This window comes from Strongylocentrotus purpuratus, unplaced genomic scaffold (assembly GCF_000002235.5).
Source record: "Strongylocentrotus purpuratus isolate Spur 01 unplaced genomic scaffold, Spur_5.0 spur5_scaffold_21, whole genome shotgun sequence".
NCBI classification, from domain to species: Eukaryota; Metazoa; Echinodermata; class Echinoidea; order Camarodonta; family Strongylocentrotidae; genus Strongylocentrotus; species Strongylocentrotus purpuratus.
Window position 1 is genome coordinate 16,669,396 of NW_022145607.1, and position 22,884 is coordinate 16,692,279.

Here is a 22,884-nt window from a genome sequence, read left to right on the forward strand (position 1 = left end):
TGTTCAACGGCCATCCATCATCGTCACGTAGATAATAGTCATCATTTCGTTACGAAACATCACTACCCCTGCACTTAGCATTTTTCCGTATCGCGTCACATATTCCAAATGTTTCCAACCTCATTTCGATTCCAGCCCCCAGTTTTGATAAACGTTGAAGCCACCTAAGACAGTCTCGATCGAATATCATGATATTTAGAGACAAACGACCATTGTTTTGAGCATCGAATGCATCCTCAGGTTCCCTGGGACATCCTATGCTCTCATCTTCTCATGGATATACCGTTCATGCATCCAATCGTTTTGTTGAGTGAGTTCCCGCCGATTTTTGCATCTTAAACTACACAGAATCGCACGTTGGAGGTTCGAAAGTCACTGATTTTGAAACTGTTTTGCGGCATTAAACACCCGGAGTAGACGGTTTTCTGGAATTACCACTGACAGAAGATATCATCATTTTCCATCTAGTCGTTTCGAAACGTTGGTAATGTAACCCTATGTGGTCTCCATGGATTAATGTTGTCACGCAATTGAATTGATGAAAGACTATTGTAAGCAGATGAGAGTTTATGAATAAGGTTGCAAGCCGGAATTGTTATAAAAGTTTACAAACATCGCAAAGGACTTCGTTGAAAGCAGTACTTTCTTGAGCAAACTACCAGCATTTCCATGAATGTACTTTTTGTAGATTCGTGATTACGTCTGGAGACAGCGAATTCCATGGCGGCAAACGGATGATTTTTTTCTAACTTTATAGAAAATTGATAACTATATTTGCGTTTGTCATATTTCAATAAATGTTGACCTTTTAGGAAGTCACTTTCACAATCGTCTTCCAGTTTCAACACTACTCTGCAGGACTTCAAACCACTCGACATCACCGGGTTAACATTGTCGTGTTCGTGATCGTCTTTCTTCTTTGACCGACATCATGAGCTGTTTGGACGTCATGTACCAGGGCACGTATCAGCCCTACCAGTATCCGTTCTACCAACGACCATTTGGACAGGTAACTATCAGGCTTATGATAATGGTGGAGGTGGTGGTGGTAACACTTGGTGGAGATGTTGATGATGATGGTGGTGATAATAGTGATGTTGATGAGAGTGGTGGTGATTGGGTGGTGGTTATGATGATGATGATGATAATAATTAGTCACGGCGATGATGATGGTGGTGGTGGTGGTGGTATAAGTAGTTGTTATGATGATGGTATTGTAGTTTGTGATGGTGGTTGTGATTGTATAAGGTGGTAGTGATTATGGATGTGGTAGGGTGGTGATAATAATTATGAAGATAAATCGTGTGTGATTTTTTTTTTAAGGTGTCCGATGGTTATTACTATATTTCAACAACTAATTTCAATCCGAGTCAACAGATCTAGCATACCTAGATCGAAGTTAAGTAATATGATAAATTGATAATAATTACGTACAATTTGTAAAGCGCATAATACTTATGATTTAGTTCTCTGCATAGTACTTTACACCATAACATCGGTTAACATAAACATATTGAAATACATAACTACTGCAAGAAAAGATTTTTTTCAAAGGCATCATAATTTATGAAACAAAATACAGCTCCTGTAGCCTGTAGGCCTACAGATTGGAATCTTTTGAGAAAGCGTTGACAGTTTGATGACGGAGGCCGCAAAAATCGCTGAAATTGGTATTGTAATATTTGTGCCTTTACTAGTGCCTTGTAATAATTCCAGACTTCATGCTAAAAAAAACCCAAGATGATGTCAAGTTGTCCTAAATCATTCTGATATCATAGTTAGGCCTACTCCAAGTAATGCGCACTCGTGACTCGTGGGTATATAGCCTCATCTATCAGCTTAAGTTATAAGGAATTCTAATCAAAGGGGCACTTCATTTGGCCAAGAAAGTCAAAGGTACCAGTCTGAATTATAAACAAAATCAAAATTTAACGGGGGTTTGTATAGATACTCAATCAATTTACGTAAATGAAAAGGAAAATATATACGCCATTGGGATATACAACGGCAGAGTCCACGGGTTAGCGGCCTGGTTTTGCAGCTTTTGTCTTCCGTTTTCAGTTAGTTTGTAGATGCCCAGAAATCAAACATAAGATGTGTTAATGCTGCATTGTTCTCACCACTTAGTTTTTATTTGTTCAAGTCCCACTCAAAGCAATCAATGTCTTGAAGAGAGGAAGTCAAAGAAACATTTTACTGCTCAATTTAAAAAAGAGCAATAAAAAGGAAAAGCGTTTTATCTTGCCTCGTGCGGGCTGTTTTCTTTTTCCTACGTTATTAGCATAAAGGCGAGCAACATGAATTGATTAGAGGAATTGATTTCATTTGATTTGAATTTAATTAAATTGAATAGTATATTCATTCACGGTAAAGATTATACATTAAGCAAAGAAGGCTGTCTTCTGCAAATCCGTATGATTAGGCTTATATGAGGAAGTCCTTTCAAACAAATACAAATTTAAACATTAAAAAAACTAACCATTATAAAAACATGAAATGGATAGGAAAACATACTGAAAGTAACAAGCATAACAATGATATAGCCCCTAGCATCATAGTGTTATTTTTTGTGATCGGATAATCATTCATAAAATATACGTTGACAAGGCAATTAAATTACTATCAGATATTTTTAAAAGGGGAATCTATAATTTGGTTGCAAAACATATCGGAAAAGTTCTCATTTTATTAGATGTCATCATCTCATCGCTAAATCATTATTCTCAACAGAACACAGCGAAAATAATAACTTTCTCTTACTTTGTCCATGCAAACCAATATTATAGAAACATTATGTTATATGACGTTTCTCTGATTGTCTTCTTCCAATACATGTACAAGGTGCACAAAGCCAACTTTATACGGAGAGTTAATTCCTCCTATAAAATATTCTATGATACCCCTTTTAAATTTGATTTTTGTTTGTGTGTGTGGTTTTCGTAACGCAAGAATAAAAGGTGGACTGGTTGAATAAGGGCCTCTGTTGAATAATTTCAGATACCAAATCAATTTTTCACGTACTTAAACATATACAACACTAACTTGGTACAAAAGATACTTTATATTAATAATTTATTGTTAACTGCATATTAACATGTAGATTTTACATCGTTTGCATCTCATGTTCGTCTCTATACCAGTAACATAACGGAAGAGATCTTATTCGATGTTTGTTGCGATGCTCAGTCTACGGAATGACGGCTATGCTTGTCAAAATATTGAATACGATTAGAGGAGAGATAGCGAGATGATTATCGACAGCACATAAACATGACAAGCGACCTTTACTTAGGAAGCTAGTAATTGCTTTCTCCGTGCTGAGGCTACACATTTTAGTATATATCTATCTTCTGTTGCTCTCGAACGCCTGCTTTTTTCGAGAATTTTTTTTTTTTTTTTTTTTTTGTATTTCGATGTTTCGCTCTCTGTATCTCACGAATGAATCTTTCCATTTTCAAACATTTAACAAAACTTTCAAGAACGACATCTCACGTAATGAAATTTAATTGTTTCAATTTGTAAATTTTGCATAACGGATATAAACTTTACACTGATGTGAAGCTGCCTGCCTTGAATATTCAGAAACTTATCAAAAAGCCACTGTCAAATTTGTAATTAGCATAAAAAAGGTTGACGATTTAAGGTCAAGGGTTTTCCATTCATAATTCATGGAAAGCGAAGAATGCCTGGTATTTGTGCAATGTCGGGCACCTGCTATACGCTATTGTTAATTTCAATAAATTGAAAAGAAATTCCAGGCGTTTCTTTTTTTGGCAGGGATGCGTGTAGCGTGCTAAGTTTGTCATCTCGAAACGGACGATGAAATACTGACAACACTGGAGAATCAATCTCCCCCTCAACCATCATTTCAACGCGATGCGATTACGTAACGTACTGCGTATACAGGTTCTAAGAGCTCTTAATGTAGTTTGGAGAGGAGTATTTTGCCGGTAGGGATATGCAGAGAAACGGCTTTCAAATGACATTTCTTTTCCATCATCTTGCAGAAGTTCGGACACTACAAGATGCAGGAGGCGATGGGACTTGATTCGGCAGTGGACTACAGCTCGACGTCGAGCCACCATCATGCGACATCGCACACGCCGAGCCTCTCGGCCTTCTCGACCACCACCAACCCGCACCATCATCATTTCCACCACCACCCGGCGGCGGCGACGGCGACACACTACACGGGGCACGGCAGCGTGGGGAGCCACAGCAGCGGGGCAAGCGCAGGTAGCATTCAAGGCCACTCGGGGCATTCGTCGTTGCATTCCACGCCGTCATCTCTCGCGACGACATCCTCTGCACTCGGTGTAAAGGAGGAGGAGGAATCGGGTAATGGCAGCGACAAGGACCCCGCACCTGAAGCAGATTATGTCAATTCACATTGTGTTATCTTTACTTTCTACTCCGGTGATTTGGACAAGATAGTGGATGAACATTTTAGCCGCTCACTGAGCCATCAAAGTACCTTTGCGGAGGAAAGTGTTGAAAAAGAAAGAACAATGAATAGTAGTGACTTGAGCAACCAAAATGGAAGTAGTGAAAGCGGACGAGAAAACACAAACTGGCCAAGTAAAAGCACTGGTAAGTTTTAAACATTATGTTTTACTGATATTGAAGAAAAAATGGGGGGGGGGGGGATATTATTGTACTCACTGGTCTGTTCTCAGTCTTAAATGATTAATGACAGTGGTGTATCTGGGGGGGGGGCAGATCGGGGGATGTGCCCCGGGCGCCACTCGAAGGGGTGCAAAAGTGCAAAAGAGAAAAATAGAGAAAAATATATGGAGGAAGAGGTGAAGAATGTTATTGTTTGGCTCTGTAACATAATCGCAGATACTCCATCTCATTTAAGTATAAATTTATATGCATGTACGGCCCCAGGATAAACAAATTAAACAATTACTGAAGGACGGCGGCGAGATAAAAATAGAAATTATTTAAAGACGAGAAAGAATACTAGAGTAATCGAATACTGCGGGGTTCCAGTATATGTCAGTATTTTTTTAAATATTTTATAATCATTATTGGGGTGAATTTGGTATTAACAAATAAATTGTTTAGAGTGCTTGGGTACAAATTAGTTGAAATATAAAAGATGAAAACTACAATACAGGTAAAAATCCACAAAGTGACTAAGTCGACTTTTGTATGACTCTTTAATCAAAAGGAGTTTATTTTCTCAATCAGTTCAGGAAATTTAAACAAACAATGATGTAAAAACATGGAAATCTTGCAAAAAGCTTTCGATCCATATATATTACAGAAATCATATATAGATCAATCAACATGATCAAGAGATGTAGTGGTTTGGGGTTTGAAATGGGATGGAGGCGGGGAGAGGCCGAGGGGGGCTATATTTGCTATGGTACACGCGCTATGAAAAGAAATGGAAAAAAAATCTTTGGTGTATAGACCTGGGGGCACTTTGATTATAAACGATTTATTGCATTTATTAGTTATAGTTAAATTTTCACCTTTATTTTACTATCTTCGTTTTAATCCCTTCGGTGTTTTCTTGTTCGAGCTCATAATTATCTTTATTCAGTCTTCTTAATTGATTCCTCTTCAAAACACATCCTCCATCCTCCATCCTCCATCCTCCATTGGTTTTCCTTTGTTAGTCTGCGCGAACAGCCTCTCTATTTTGACACTCGTACAAAATACATTGTATCTTGGGTAAAGTTTAACAAGTTTATTAAACCGTTATCACAGTGGTTGTGAGCACGGAAGCTGTAGTTCACATCAATAATCATCCGCTATGTATGACCGGCCATAAATTATGCATGTAGCGGGATCAGTGGGGCGTTTAACGGGGAGGGGGGCTGATAAATGGGCAGTTTTAACAGGAGCACGTACTCAATGAAAGGGGAAGGACATAAATCTGTTGTCAGTCTGCCGATTTTTAAACTTTTTATATGAATTCATGTTTGGAAATGATACCCTGTCTTTTTAGTACCTGGTTCCAGATATGATATTCTTACATCGTGATTTGCAGGAAGCACACGCAGGGTATTGTTGACCCACGGACATGTGCTTTCGCGAGCAGATGATTAATAATGGGAAACATTGAAATATTGTAAATGATTTGATCATTATTTTGTTGTTGTTACTGCTGTTGTAATTTGTTATGTTGTTTATCCCCTACCCCCAACCAAACACAGAGAGAGAGAGAGAGAGAGAGAGAGAAATATTAATTAAAAATACAAAAATTAAGTTAGTCGTTCTGAATCATTTCGTGAAGGGGGGGGGGGGGCACTGTTTCATTCTTTCCTTTACAAGCCCTTTATTCAATCCATGCTTGTCAAAATAGTACGCCCCCAACGAATACACAACATAATATGTAATTGAAAGTGGCACCCATCTTGTTCTGGGGAACAATGAAAGTGAAAATGGAAATATAATACTCGGTATGATAGACCTCACATGCAGTCACGACCAGCCTGTAATAAGCAAATAAAAAGACGAATAATGCAAGAGAGAAAGGGACAAAGGTATTATTTATTATTTTGGATGAGATTTATAAAATACAAAAACTCCACGTCGCTGCTCTATAGATGATGGTTGCCCAATTATGATACAATAATTGATGAAAGTTGCCTAAATTTGAACGACGGTTGCCCGAATATATGGTATAGGGTCGGCTAGCTACATGCTCCTACTTACCCACCTCCTTCCCCTACGCCTTATACCTCAGTCACATGAACGAGACCGACAGCCAGTAGCGTACGCAGGATTTTTTTCGAGGGGGGTGTTTTTCAAATGCGAAAATCGCGCCGAAAATTTCGCAACGACTCAACAGATCGAGCAAACAATTACATTACCCTCAATGGAAGAAAAATAAACAGTCAGTTTGGAGTCGTTCTTGAGTCGGTTCGGCACTGTGACTGAGGTATAAAAGTGAACATGTTTTGTGCCATAAATTAAATTCTTCAATCATGCCTCACAAGCAAGCATGCCGTTGGTTCATCACTCTGGGTGTCGTTCAAATATTTCTTCATAATTCATGCAGATAAGAAGTGGAGCAGACACTTTGCTCACGTAGAAATCTGGGTCTGCAATCTCTGTCGAGGTGAATAGATGAAAGGTTATAAACCTACATGTACATACCATCGTGATGAATTTCATGTTCCGTATTACATTTTTTTTTAAAACATTAAAATGTTTCATACCAATTCTATAACTACACTTTTTCTCATTCACATCGGAATCTCATAGAGGAGTAATGCGATCGCAAAGACTTGCCGAAATTCAACTAAAGACATCAACCCTTTGTACATCATCATATGCGAACATCACAAGAATGAAATTATCATAGGATTTCTCGTCCATTTAATTTTTTTCATTCGAATTTATCTTTTTGCACTTCAATTTCGTTCTTGGAATCCAGGATCGTGCAAAACGTCATAGTAAATTCAGTCATTTTGTCACCCAAGATAGTCAATCAATTTCAACACTTTTCCATTCATTTTCGTCAGATTTCATTCGATTTCGTCTCACTTGGCGGTCCGCTGCAGAAGGTAATAATCAAATTCGTCTTTGTACAATCAATAATATTTCAAGACAATTTCCTTCAAATTTGTCGCATAAACAAGATATTGAACTAAAATTCTCCCAAGGGCAACGCTGATACTTTTTAAAATAATAATATGTCTCCTTAAAATTGCAATAAGATATTTAAAAAAAATAATGAATACACAAAGTCATGTTTAAATTTACAGGTGCACGGACAGTTTTTCTTCCATGAATGAAATGAAATACACGAAGACATATTACATACTCGACAGTTCTCGACAAGAGAAATGAAAATAACATGGGTTTTTTTCTTCCAAAAGCTGATTTTTCCTAGCATGAGATCGATATATCTTACTTTTATAAAAATACAAATTGTGGCATTGTATTTATGATTATGTCATTAATAAAATTGATTGACTTGTATTGTTGCTCACTCATATCATCATTATGATCAACGCTGGGCAAATCAATATATAACCCAAATAAAGAATGTGAAACAAACAGATGAAGAACTCCATTGAATGATTCTGATGGTGATGGAAATGAATAAGCACGTACCTACTCTGTTTAGGAAAGATATTCAAACATATTCACAAAGCAATTTCCAGGGAGAACTGAAAAGACAAAGCGAAACAAAATCCTTAAACCGAACGAATGACGAATTTGAATGATGCTTTGACGAAATGGTTTGCAAAATGACGCAATTGATTAATGTATTTTTATTCATTGGCAGCCGAAGATGACGGACTCGATATGACTTTGACTAAATTGGATGGAAAATGATGAAATTGATTGGACAAAGATCGAAAATGAGTGATCAAAGACATATTTGACTATGATCAAATTGATTAATGTATTTTTATTCATTGGCAGCCAAAGATGACGGACTAGATATGACTTTGACAAAATTGGATGGAAAATGATGAAATTGATTGGACAAAGATCAAAAGTGAGTGATCAAAGACAAATTTGACTATGATAATTATGTGCAAGATTTAATACTAAGTTTCGTGTCGAAACTGAATAAAAAAAAAGTATGAAATTGAATGAAAATTGTTTTAAATGGACGGGAAAACTTGAAAGAACGATTTTCTTCAGGGCAATACCATCGCCCTTGAATCGATTTTGAAAGTCTATTGTATCGTGATCTATATAAAAACACAAACAAACTTACAGACAAAACAACAACTCTTCCTGTAAAATCACATAATTATGTTAACATTGGGGCTTTAATTGAAGTAAAAGGTTGTTATTACAGACCAGATTACTAGGGCTTACTCCGATTCATCGGGACATCGCGTCGGGTCGGGAGGTCGCGTTAAACGACCTTTACATTTGTGAAAACACGCTCCTTAATTAACGAAAATGTCGGGGGTAATGAATGTGAACTTAACCCCTCACAATTTTACACATTTTCTGGTCCAATGTACCCCTATACTTTGTGAAAAAACCCTATTGCATTATTCTATGATGAAATGTCGCATGACCACCCGACCAGACGCAATACCCCGAAGGTTCGAAGTAAGCCGATTACTAGAATGTTATGATCTCTTAAATCAGTGGCGGATCCAGCCGGCGGGAAGAGGGGGGGGGGGGGGCCCAATCCGTGAGAAAATATTAGTCGCGACTCAGCCACCGGTGAATAAGCGGGGGGGGGGGGGGGTAGGAGGCACTCTTTTTTTGGAAATATTTCAGGAAATATTTTGCGCCGACTCAGTCAGCCGGTGAATAAGCGGGGGGGGGGGGGGGGTGAGACCACTATTTTTGTTTTTTTCACCTAATTCGTAAGAATTTTTTTTTAATTCTTTTTTTGTTGACCCGTCAGCCCCCCCCCCCCCCCGTGGATCCGCGCCTGCAGAGGATCCAGACGGCGTCAAGGGTGGGGGGGGGGTAGCCAAATCTTGATACAAAATTTAGTGCCGACTCAGCCGGCCGGCGAATAAGCGGGGGGGGGGGGCGCTTTTGTTTTTTGTTTTATAAAGGTTAACTTTACGTTATTATCCTATTTTTTTTTTATCGTTTTGGGGGCTAGGGGGGGGGGGGGCCGGGCCGGAATAATCGCTACGTGGATCCGACCCTGTCTTAAATCACAATTCAATAAAACAGTTAACTCCTAACCACCCCGAAACAATTTTTCCTGAGGCTTACCGTGCGTCCTGCATATGGGCAGGAAGCTAGAACCTGCATGCATGGTGACCAATTAAATTATATAAATCGTAAAATCTGCTTACGATAATTTACAGCTGAACTCTGGAAGGGAAAAACAAATAATTCGTTTGTGAAATTGTTCAACTGGCTATTGAGCTTAACAGTTCAGATCTATTTATTTATACGTTTAACAGATCCCTACCTTTAAGGTTCGTCTTGGGGAGATATGAAAGTAGCGGGTAGCACATGCCGAAGCTAGCGGGGGACTGTCCCTGAGGTTTCCCGTCGAACAGCCGGAGGCGCGAGTGATAGATTAATGATCAGTTTGATTCACGCATCCCTGCTGTGTTTACCAAGCATTTAAGATGACACATTGATTGTGTTTTTATTCTTAGATAGTCACAGTAAATCAAATATTTGCACTGTCTTTTTAACTTATAGTATGATTGCATAATTTCATTTCCAATGAATGTATTTGATCACTTTTATATCATATAATTATGACTACAAGGAAAATAAACCTTAAAGGCACCTATGCCCCCATTTTCAGCTCCACTGTAATAAAATGTGTAAACCTGATAAGATCGCCCAATTACCCGCCTAATTATTACGACAGCATCCATATCATATAGTGAGGCAAGGTTTTTAACTGCCATTCGAGGACGGATTGCCTTAATATTTGTTTTCCAAAGGTGGAATCTTCGGTCAATTCTTACATTAGAAGCAAACTTACGACGATTAAAACCCGGAGCAAAAATGTCACCTTAGTAAAATATGTTGGGTAACCTTCTATTTTAATTGGCTTACCTTCACGATGCTTTCCTAAATATTTTTTGAGATTCATCTAAAACTTCTATCAAACTCATAATAGACAGTGAACCTGTCAGGCAAATTCATTTAAGGGGGAGATAATAGGTGAACCCCTCCCAGTCCTTCTATAATAAAATAAAATTAACATGAAATTGGCGCTGTCTGTGTTACGGCATCCTCACGGTTTTCAAACATTTTAAGCGCCCCCCCCCCCCCACCCTCCTGCAGACAATCTTGGAGACGTCTTCGTTGGGGACTACTGCAATCCGTTTTTTATGGTTATCATGGTTATTGTGGGTAATTGTTTTTGTTCATCAATCGAAATTATGGTAGGTGAAATGTTGTCATTGTATTTCGTTCTGTCTTCTAGGGTGTCCACCGACGCCGATGTGTAAGCGTAGCTTTCCACCGTCCTTCTGGAACTCCAATTTCTACAGCAACGTGACAAACTGCAACACCAACAACAGCAACAGTAACAACATGCACCTCAACCCTATGTACCAGACGAGCACCTCAACGCACCACGAAACGTCGTCTCTCCTCACCGCCGCTCAGGCCGCCGCCGATTCGTACACCATGCACCACCACGCGCACCACAGAGCCGCCTCCATGCACCACCAGCAGGCAGAGGCGTGGCACTACGGGTTCCCCGCGCACCACCAATCGTCCTACGCGCATCACCATCACGCGGGGTTGCACGAGCTGGGTTACGGCGTGTCGCCGGGAAGCGCGTTCAGCCCGCGGTACAGCTCCTTACTCATCCAGCCCTCGGTAAGACCGGGGCGGCTGCCGACGATACCGGGTCAGTGTGACTTTACGAAAACGACGACGGGCGAATGGCCGGCGACGTACACGCCTCATAGTCACCAATCAACGACAGAGGCACCGTCATATACAGTTGAGTCAGGTAAAGCGTGAAATGATAACCAGTGTATTGATTCAATAAAATTAACATGAAAATTATTTGGAACATTAGTTTTGAATTCATTCATTTGAACATTTAAATTCATTCATTTATTTCTGTGGATGAATACCACAAATACTATGAACACTATGAATAAGGATAAAAGCCACCAAAGATCCAGAAAGACTAAACACTTTTAAACAGTTAAAAACTCTATTGTGAAAGCCCCTTTAGTTTTGACAGCACCCTATTGTCATGACCTACTTACGCAGCCCTGTGTTCACACTGATGACTTGTCCAGGGTCAAGTACCAGGTAGCTTATTTAGGCCATTCTGTGTCCCAGGCGTTACCAAGAATCCTAGCCTATAAATCTGTAATAAGAACATCAGAAATAATGAAACTGTCGTTTTTCTTGATATTTGGGCTGATCCAAGCTAAGATCAGACGCGATGGCTCAGTGGTCTCGTAACCGGAAGGTCTCTGGTTCGAAACCAAGTCGATGCGCTATAGTGCCCTTTGGTAAGGCATTACTCCTCACTACCAAGTACTTCGGAAAGGACTTAAAAGCCGTCGATACCCTGGCTGCTTAATTACAAGCAAACACATGGTTTCTTAGCAGTCAGGGAAAACAAACTAACAAACTAAGTTCGTCGGGGCGCCATTTCACGAACCTTCTTAAGTACAAGGCCACCGACATCACAACATGTTACAATAAGATGTCAACAAATTTGGACTCATGACGGTTTCGTTAAACGCTGTCCAAGGGTGGGGGGGGGGGGGGGTGTTACACAAAGACTAAAATAGAATGAAGTTGGACTTCTATGACAGGCCGTTCATGCCAGTACTTCCTCTAACCATTCCTGGCATTGGTTTCTCAAGGGACGTACAAATCGTGGTCGCAAATCTACAGAATTTAGCTTTTTTTGATAGTTAATTATTGAAGGAAAAATATTACCGATGGTGAGAGCAACCAGTGGCATGAATGGCCTGCCATAGTTAAGTCCAACTAAGTCGATCTTGGTCTTTGTGAAACACCCCCTAGGTATATTAAAATCTTTGTCGTAGTCATTAAACGTGTGGGACAAAATATCCAGTACTTGCCCACATATAAATTACCCCCAAGGATTCGTTTTTATTCAGCACTGATTTGAAAATAAAAGGATAATTATTTTTATCTCAGTAAACCTCATTTAGGCCTAATTATGACTGAGGATAATGTAAAGGCAATACTTTGAGGGGAAATTGGAAAGTGAAGGATTCAAACTCTAAGATAAAAAAAGAGGCACTTCAACGTTATCAAGATTTGCAGAAGAACCTATTGACTTAAATTTCATACAAATTCAATCTAAATATCGAATCCGTTACTTCAAAATTGCTATTTTGTTATGTTTTTTTTTACATTCTTCAAGCACATTATCAAGTGCCTTTGACGATATCACTCTCACGTCAATCTGCTGTTTTCTTTCTAAAAGTTTCTTTTAATCCAAAATCGAGGCTCTTCATCTGCCAATGTCTTCAGATCCAAATTAAAAACATATTTGTTCAATCGAGAGATTCTATTTGTGTAGAATTTAGTTGTTTTTTTAAAGAAAGAAAAAAGAAAGGAGCTCTGAACCAGCGCAGCTGAATCTAATTTGTATAAAAGCTGCGCTATATATTTATTATTATATTAATACAACTTACATAACAGAATTAAAGTACCTTTAAATTTGAATTTGCATATTTTAGGTTAAAACTTAAAAAGCATTTTTGTTTCGTAAGAAATTCCGGGAGGTGCAGGCCATGGCGGCCCAGGAAGGTGGCTGTCATTTTCCAGAGAGAGAAAGAGAGGGGAGAGCTGGGAAATGAGAGGATAATAAATGGAGATCTAGAGACAGATGAAAGAAAGAAGAGAACAGAGATATAATGATAGATTGGTTGATAGAAACAAATCTAGCTAGATATGGGTCCAAATTGATAGCAAATGTATAAAGGTAGATATTTAGATGAGAAAGGGAGATATTGAAAGAGAGAGAGAGAGAGAGGGGGGAGAGAAAGATAAACAGAGAGATGGGAGAGGGGAGAGATGGGAGAGAAAGGGGGAGAGATGGAGAGAAACAGAGAGAAACAGATTCATTTGTTTGTTGGACACCTATATATTTTGCACTTAATATGTTGAATTGTATTCTGATGAATAATATAAACCAAATGTGTATTTAAAAAATGGCTTCGGGAATTGACAGCCCTCAACATCTCTTGTCAGGAGGTGCCTGAAAATATATTCTGAACCATTATGATTTAATTAGATTCTTTGTAGTGTGCGTAATTCGATGGTGGTGCAAATCACCATGAAAAGCGTATATTTACTCTAGCACCATGCATTATCCGAGCGACTGTGAATACACCTGAGAACCAAATTTACGAGAATCTATTCATTTCAATATATTTTCGTGTTCTTTTTTCATATTTCAATGCAACGGAATGCCAAGGGGGAAGAAAAAAAAATCCGTTTTCCAATTGTAGAAAAAACGTGTAAACTTCCTATGCAAAATAGACAAAACAACCATTATCTTGTGCACAAAATATATCTCAATAATATCGTGGAATGTATTGTATAATGGAATATATCAACGCTCTATAACCATTAGTTCGGTAGCGAATGAGGGTAAATACCAATGGGATTCAAGTATACAAAACAAAGAGGAATATTAACCCCAGGGGAAGAAAAACGAACTATTGAGAAATGGGGAAGGGTTATCCCCTTACAAATTGACGTGATTGAATAAGCTTTGATGATAGGGGGATAGGGAGTCAATAACTATGTCAAAATGACAAATGTAATCACAGGTATGCAGTAATGGGTCAGAAGGAAGAGAGAGAGAGAGAGAGAGAGAGAGAGAGAGAGAGAGAGAGAGAGAGTGGGGTGGATAGGAGATGAATATAATGTCAATAACAATGTAAAATTGTAATCACAGGTATTCAAAGGTGATTATGGCTGTCTGAGGAACAGTAGGGGAGAGAGAGAGAGAGGGGGAGAGGGAGAGGGAGAGGGGAGTGTCGAAGGAGATGAAAAGAAGGCGAAAACCTATGAGTGAATGTCTATATTTATAGAATAATGTGTTATAATTATGATTCCAAAATGTTTTTTTATATATTTTTTTAAATTTAGTTATCTAGTTAGCTATTGTTTTTAAAAATTATAGTTTATTCTTTGAAATTTTCTATTATAGCCGTATTTGTAGGGTCTGTTAAAACGTATTAATATTTGCTAAGGATGGCCAATGGGTCCTGGTATAGGGTATTTTTTAAAGGAATTAAAATGTCTCTTCATTATAATTGTTGCAAAACACCGTTTTAGTCTAACAAGGAAACCAAAATCTTTTTGTTTTTCCTTTTCTCGTTCCGTAATAATGATGCGCAATAATGTTCTGTCTCTTCTATCTTCCAGAATATGTTATATTTTTGTCTATTTCCCTACTCGTGATAACCTTCATATTCAATCCTGGTGGAGTGAAAGCCCCATCTCTGGTTCTATTCTATCCTCTACCAGACCCTCTCTCCATGTGTACTGTGACTCTTTCTGATTGTGCTGTCTGACTGTCTCTCTCTCCCTCTCTATCTTACTAGTATGTCTGTCTCTCTGTATTCATGTATGTGCCTGTTTCTTATTCTGTCTGTCTGTCTGTCTGTCTCTTTCTCACTTTTTTGTCTGTCTGTCCATCTCATATTATGTCTGTCTATCTGTTTATCTTTCTATGTTTGTTCCTTGTTCTGTCTGTCTGTCTCTCTCTCTCTCTCTCTCTCTCTCTCTTTTTTTTGTCTGTCTGTCCGTCTCATATTATGTCTGTCTATCCGTTTATCTTTCTATGTTTGTTCCTTGTTCTGTCTGTCTGACTGTCTATCTGTCTGTCTGTCCCCCTCCGTATGTCTGCGTCTTTGTGTTCTTTTTCTTCCCATGTTTTATATCTTAGTATCTCCCTCCTCTCCCGACATACCCAATCGTTCTCTCTGTTCCTCCCTAATCCCCTATATGTATCTCTACCCCATTCTCCATTTTCCCTCTCTCCATCTCTTCTTTGCAAATGCGACATCATTGTTCTTGGTTTGATCTCGGTAAACTTTCATCGGGTTCTTGATGTCCAAAGTTTGGAAGAAGCTAAATTGATTTACTGGCAACGTATCTTATAATCCTACCAATACCAATGATGAAAGATGCTCTACCGGCCAGCTTTTCTCTGCCCTTGGAGCCCGTTCCCATTGTGTGTTACTGGAAGTCCCGTTTCCCCCTTAAAGGTACTATGTCCCATTTGCAGGCCCAAAAAATGAAAAAGTTAAATTCCAACTGCATTTGAAAGATAATACTTATTTAGAACTTCCCTAAAAAAAGGTGGGGCTTGAAAATGTCTTCACGTGGGAAAATAAAGACTATTAGTTGTCAAATCGATATTAGGGCTATAGAGCCCAAAAGTAATAGTCTTGATTTTCAGACAATTGTACCGAATGGTAATACGTTTTATGCTGCGCAAAGATTCAATCAATTTAATCTTGGCCATCACAAGAAGTGGGTTATTGATGTAGACAAAGGCTCGTGTACCCTTTACAACTCTTTTCATGTAAGTTATTACCAAAGAAGGAAAAAAGCCAGTCCGTCACTCAATAGTGTCTGACAATGAAGTCTAGCAAGTAAACGGGTTTCCTTGCATAATTTGAATATGAGGACACTGCTAACGTTTAAATTTCACAGATAGGACATACATGACATATTCATCAATTCCTGTATCAGTTCTATTTGAGGTTGGCTGCAAAAGGGACATAGTACCTTTAATGTCACGTGCTCATTGTGTTTTGGTTTAGTTTGATTTTTTTTTATCCCGTTTTTTTCTTCTATTTAATTCTAGTAAATTATTTGAAAAATGATTTCAAAATTATTTAACTCCGACCTGTCCCATTTAGGGTTTACAGCCACTGTACTTTTATCAGAGCCTTAAATTTTTGAAGAGGCCTACATAATTCATTTGAAACAGTCGATGTGTGCTGAGTGTGATGTTGCGATTTTTTTTATTAATCGTTATTTTTTAAGAGTGTGGGGTTCGATAAATTATCTTTTGTGGATGAAGATGAGCATTAAGTTCGATTAAGTCGATGTGTTTTTGTGTGTATTGTAACAATTATTTGACACCTAAATCGTTACTAATTTTGAAATAATAATTTAATTATTAGATACTTCGTTGGTAAGTGCTTTATAAGCACCGTCTTTATTGTTATAATTATTAATATTGTTATATCCATACACAGTATAATATTCTTTACAATTATTTAGCAATGCTGTTTCTATGAATTTTATCGTGCAATTAATCAGGATATGCGGACATTTTGTTTTTACTCCTAAGACTTTTGCTACCTTCGATAATACTGAATTTAGTTAAAATGTGTACACAATATATCCCGCCGCTGCCACCACTTTTCAGTAGGTTATGGTTGAATATCGGCAAACACGCATAATTATGTATATACAGCGCCGCGATACAACACGAATATTACTGAATATATACATGCAGGTGACACCACCCCTTGATATTCACCATGCTGTATCAAGGGGAGAAAAGTGACAATGGGAATGGGCCCACTATTATTGGCAACATTGCGTGTTGTGCTGACAGGTATCTTTGTCATCTCGTTGAAGTTTATCAGACAGACCTATCAGTGTTATTACATTACCGTATCAGTGTAACACTAATCCGGGTAGCAAGCTCCTTGGAATTAACTGCGATTATTTTGTCTGGTTTCATTACCATTTTCTCTCCGTTTTCGTCGCCAGAGAATAGGACAAGGGGCGGAAGGAAAATGGAACGTTCTACGGTGTTTTTAAGTGAAGTGTTCAAAGGCAAGTCCCAAATATTTGGTCATTTTTGTCCCATTTATGGAATAACAAAAAATAGAATTGACATCGAAGAGTAATTTTCCTTGATATTTCGCCTGATCAAAGCTATACACGGTGGTAGTTTTATCAATAGAGTCATAGGCCATCATGATGTAGTCGGTAACGTATGGGTCAAAATTACTTGGGCTTGCCCTCACATAACGCAACAGAATGTACTTGATAGACAGTGATCATGTATCATGGAACTATTATCTATATTACTATATTATGGAATTAATTTCGATATAACGTAAATCAATACTGTTTGATTATATTTTGTGTGGATCTTAATATCTTTTCACATGAGGTTACTCATGGCCAGTTCCAAGTTTTGTTCTCAAGAACCAGACAAACAGAGGCTGAAATATATAAGTGGATCATGTCCATGGGTCCTGTGGTCTAGTGGTCTAGTCACAGGAGCATTTACCAAAAGTGTTCGTCGTTCGAGACCCAAGTAGGAGTCTTAATGTCATTTTGTAGTACATGAAACATATTTTGGTAAGATATAGTAACATATGGTAAAGACAGGGTAATAGATCTGTACTTGAACATTCTTTGAGATAGCCCTATATAGCTTTTATAATGATAATTGTCATTATTTGAATATTGTGTAACAATTATTGTATGTAAGATAAAAAAAACTTCACAACCAAAACATATCGTATCGCCCAAACTTGGACTCTTTGGATTTTCGAGTTTATATTGATTATTCCTTTATGTTTTGTCCTCCTGGAACGGATATCTTTCTCGACATGTAGCTGGCTACAGTGGCGTTGTTCAGTCATGATGGTGGTGGTGGCGGACTGGCGGCGGTGGGTGTGGAGTTGGGGTACTAAGTGTATGAAATGTGAGACAGCGGAAAAGTGCTTCAATAGGGTTTATGATAGTGCTACTCATGTTCATTGATTGGCCCTCTCCTGCTCTTTTGTGTATATACCTTCTTGTTTTTTTTTGACATATTTAAAATATAAATCAAGCAGCAAAATAATTGATTTCATTATTACTACGACTACTACACTACTTCTACTTCTTCTTCTTCTACTACTACTACTGCTGCTACTACTGCTACTACTACTACTACTACTACTACTACTACTACTACTACTACTTCCACTACTACCTTTTCCATCAGATTTCATTATTGTTTCCATTGGATTAGGAGGTGGTGCTCCTTTTACACATCGCTACGCCACACTACATCACCGTTCTTGATTCTTCTTCGATGAGTTGTGAACACGTCCAATCAGTAAATCCCTCATCACTGCCTTAATCCCCCGCCCTCGCCCCACCATTCCCTTCCCATCATCACCTTCCCTACAAAACTAATATTACTCCGCTAAAGATATACACCGCCACCTTCCCCTTCTTTTGTTACCCGTTTTTTAATTTCGATAATTTGAAACAACGCGCCCCCATTTACACCTCCGTTTTTAACACCAGATTGCAGACGGCCTTGACTTACTTTTAATCACCTCTTTTTTTTCCTTCTTCTTTGTCTTTGTCTTGTTTCTGTCTTCTTTTTGACGGTGTGGGGGGGGGGGGGGGGGTCAGGGACTTTGTTCTTCAGAGAGGTATATTTGCATACCGCTGCTGTTAGTCATGCACCTTTCTTCAACTTCTCATACAGTCTTGGTCGTTGCCATGGTTATATATTCCTGGGTGGCAGAAAAATTATTGTGATTACGGTGTATGCGGCCCTTATGTAAAAACAGACAAACAGTCTGAGCCAACGCAATTTTTGTCAGAAGCTATAGAACAATGCAAAATTAGTGCAAATTAAAATTGGACATGGAAGGATTTGTTGCTTTGATAAAGATTGATAAGTTGATTTAGGATATAGGGTGTGACTGGTTTATTAGCTTTTACATAATCTGTTATAAATCATTTAAACCAGATAATATTTTAACGATAATGTAAGAAAAAATAATATTCTCAGGATTACATAATGCTTTTTGTTCGGGTGAATACAGGGATTAGATGGTGGCACGGTAAAGGTGTAGAAGGAATATTAACGGAGAAGAAAATAAATAAACAGGTACAAAAGAATGATGATCGGTTCATTGAGATGTAGGGAGGGAAAGTTGAAAAATAACCAGTGGGAGGAAAGGGTGAACAGACGGAATTAAAGAAAGAAAGTTTAAAAAAGAAAAAGAAAAAGAAAGAGAGAGAGATGTCTTATTTTTGATAAAAAGTAGGGGCATTTTAATTTACAGCATAAGAGTATTAGGGCAATGCATCTTTATGAAGTTATTGAAAATTCTGTATAGATTGAACACGAGTGAGATGATGCGAGAATTTTCTGAACTGCGATTATATGGGAGGAAAATTGACTTGCTGTCATGTGAAGAAATCATGAAGAAGAACAAACGTGTGTAGAAAGAAGTATTGATGCAAGAGACGGGGTGGGTGGGGGCTCCAGCCGAGAAGTGAGGGACAGGGCTAACGAAAAGGTGTTGAATGATGCACAAGAAATGAAACTGAATTCATCAGGCATAATTATGTGTGGGACAGGAGGTGGTCATGAAAAGTGTTTTATAGTGGAGGCAGTCTGTATTTAGAAAATTGACTGAAATAATGAAAAATAATGTTCTGTATAATAATAATATGAATTTGTTTTTTTTACTAAGTCGAAAGGACTTTAAGCTTATATAGGCCTACCCCAACCCTAAAAATATAAAAATTCAGGATGGACATTTTCATAACACCTCTCCCTTTAGTTACAAAACATATTGAAAAGCTATCGACGTCATAAACCCTTTATGATTGCAGACTAAAAACATGAAAAATGAGACTCGTATTTCGCTGTGAATGCAATAGTTCTCGAAATTTGAAACAATTGCGGGTTACTATCTCGGGTAGAAAAACAAAACGCAGTTTATCAAAAATAACGTTGCCCCTTTTTCAAAAGCTCCCGCGAGAACGACAATTACACTTCATTCTGTTTCGTGCGTCGGCCCCTTGCTTCCCCCGAGAGCCCAAGCGCTGTAGGCTGTATACCCTCACGCCTTCTACTCTGTACGCCGACGCACGCGGGGAGAACCGGGTTCATCGCCCGCTGGCGAGATAACAGCGGAGAGTGAGCGACGACAGCTTGTAGCGGACTGCAGGCGGAGTTTTCAGGGTTTTATTATGGGCAGCTTTTCAACAGAACACTTATTTTTTTTATACCCGAGAAATATGGTAAACATTCGACGCATGCGAGTCAATGAACCACTGTGGACACATAAAGATAGACAAACAATGCAATGATGATAGGCTCTAGGTTAAGAATTATTTATCACTGGAGACCATCACTTTACGATTATCAGTATTAAAGGGATGTTCACTCGATAAATGCGAATTCTAAGGGGGAAGAACACATGAATATGTCGACTATGTTCTGGTAAAATTATCCAACAACCCCAACAGCAACAAAAAAGTAAATGAAAGAAAGAAAACTAATCTAATAATAACATTTTCGTTTCAAGTCGATTAGATAATGTTCCGCAGCCAAAATTTCCATAACATTATTCGCCTTCAACTTTTCAGAATAATGAGCCGTATGCATTGGAAGAGAGGCATACATAAGTGTAGATAACAATCCTTGTAATCGTAATCGCAATCAAATTGTTGAATTTCAAGGGAATGAACTACTTTTCAATAAATATTGACGCCATTTGTGATCATTATAGCCCCCGGCCCCACCCTCCTCCTCCGCCTCCTCCTTCTCCTCCTCCTCTTCCTCCTCCTTCGCCTCCTTCCTCCTCCTTCTTCTCTCCCCTTCTCCCATACATCCATTCATCATTATCATAATCATCATCATCATCGTCATCTCTCTCTCTCTCTCTCTCTCTCTCTCACTTTCTCTCTTTCTTATCATATTTTTGCTTTCTCCCCTTCTCTCACTTACATTTTCTTCTCATTATATACAGCTCGATCTTCCAATGACTTTTCTGCTTTTTATTGAACTATATGTGAACTACAATTATGTACATTTATCGTACTAAATCAATAGAAGTCTAGTGATTATTCTTTTTCTTCTCTCTTTCTCTCTCTTCATTTCTTAACTGCAGGTAGCACGATAGACGCGCATGAAACCAACAAGGATGTTTACTGGTTTTAGATGACCTTCCTAGACATTATAACTCTACGTCATCAGCTGGAAAGCGTGGCCACGTCTGCCAGTCAACATCGAGCTACCGAATACAGACAGATAAAAACTGAAAAGAAATCTTTTTGCATGCTGCTTATACAAATTATGTTAATTTTCTGTAAAATGCCGCTCATCATCTTGCAACAACTCTTTCGATTATTTCATCCAGAGAGACGGATCAGGAATTTAAAAAGTGAAGGAAGACTGTTTCATTTTTATGCACGAAAGTCTGGCTGAAAGTTATCCTTTGTGTGTGGTCATCAGAGTAATTCTACTCTTTGCCGGAATTTGCCGAAGTGGTCCGATAATATTCCTTGATCTTCCGAGCGCGTAAGTTGCCTAAGTTGTTACGTCAGACGAGACGTCGCTTTCGACGACTGACGGAAGCAAGGTTACATAAATTTAGAAGGAGTTTGTGGAAATGTTTTTCCATTTCAAGTTGATACTGATGATCTTCGATCACTCTCGAAAGTATATTTGAGGAAATGAATTTCTGATGTTTTCCATCACTCAGCCGAGGTCTTGGAGACTCCTGCGTCATCAAGACGTGCACACCCATCATGGAACAATATTTATGTCCACTTGATTTGAAGGAAAACAACGTCGTCTCTTTAATAATTGAAGATCAACAAGCCTCTGGAAACCATCTCATAAATGAAATTATTTCTTATATTACATTTACAATGATTGTAATGTCGTACCTGAAAGTCCTCTTGAAACGAAGAGATATTGTTTATTTGTCATTTAAAGACAATCATGAGAGGGAAAAGGTGCTTTTGCATTAATTAAGTAAAAATGTTTTTAGGTTCAAGATAAGTTTATGACTCTTTCAGAACCCATCAACACTTATTTATGCAAATATGATTTGAATCATTACGAGAGGCCCGGTTCACAAGAACGACGGCCCGTGAGGCCGATATGTCGGTCTGACGGCTTCTAACAACTTTTTCTGAGGACTGAAGGTAAACTCAACCAACTTTGTCGGTCTCGTGGGCTATTGGTCTGCTCTGCTGGAATGTCCACTATCTCAATCAAAACTTAATGCGGTCATACACCATCTAGTTCATCGTTTATTTGGTCTCTTTTTATTCAAATGGCTCTGAAAAAATGTATAGATATCGAGTAAATAGCTGCATTGGTCTATACTATACATTTTTTCTTCAATTATTGAACAAGTTGTGGGGACAAGATGACATTATTTTCTCATGATTCATAACGTGTATCAATCAATCTGATAATTATGATCCAGGGTATTTAAAAAAAGTTAATGTAAGAAAAGCTGATGTGAGCACAAACCCGAATTTGTTAATATTTTTATTTCTACAGAATTGCAAGGATTCTATAGACTACAAAAGATAGCCCACAAAGTGCAAACCCATGATTAAATTATTATATCAGAAGTTACTGTTTCATTGTTTTGATATCAAGGTTACGATAACCTCTTTCTTTTAATAGTTTTAAGGGAATGT

At 38.3% G+C, this 22,884-nt stretch overlaps 1 protein-coding gene across 2 annotated transcripts; it reads left to right on the forward strand.

Annotated features, from left to right (window-relative positions):
• The first annotated feature begins 311 nt into the window (after window positions 1-311).
• Window positions 312-22,173, forward strand: LOC100893377 (transcription cofactor vestigial-like protein 3). 2 transcript variants are annotated; one of them, XM_011682758.2, is made up of 4 exons: window positions 312-1,009; window positions 4,008-4,590; window positions 10,850-11,386; window positions 21,336-22,173. In XM_011682758.2, exons 1-4 carry the CDS (start codon window positions 932-934, stop codon window positions 21,383-21,385), a joined length of 1,248 nt encoding a protein of 415 aa, XP_011681060.2. In that variant the 5' UTR covers window positions 312-931; the 3' UTR covers window positions 21,386-22,173. The 2 variants fall into 2 exon arrangements, with proteins under 2 accessions (XP_011681060.2, XP_030851405.1); XM_030995545.1 differs by having other exon boundaries at window positions 10,850-11,376.
• The last annotated feature ends 711 nt before the right edge of the window (window positions 22,174-22,884 follow it).

What these genes read in the sequence shown, in the direction of transcription:
- LOC100893377 (XM_011682758.2), top strand. Translation starts at nt 932, where the DNA reads ATGAGCTGTTTGGACGTCATGTACCAGGGCACGTATCAGCCCTACCAG. An exon ending in ACCAACGACCATTTGGACAG is followed by an intron (nt 1,010 to 4,007) that starts GTAACTATCAGG and finishes ATCATCTTGCAG; the next exon opens with AAGTTCGGACACTACAAGAT. An exon ending in CTGGCCAAGTAAAAGCACTG is followed by an intron (nt 4,591 to 10,849) that starts GTAAGTTTTAAA and finishes TCTGTCTTCTAG; the next exon opens with GGTGTCCACCGACGCCGATG.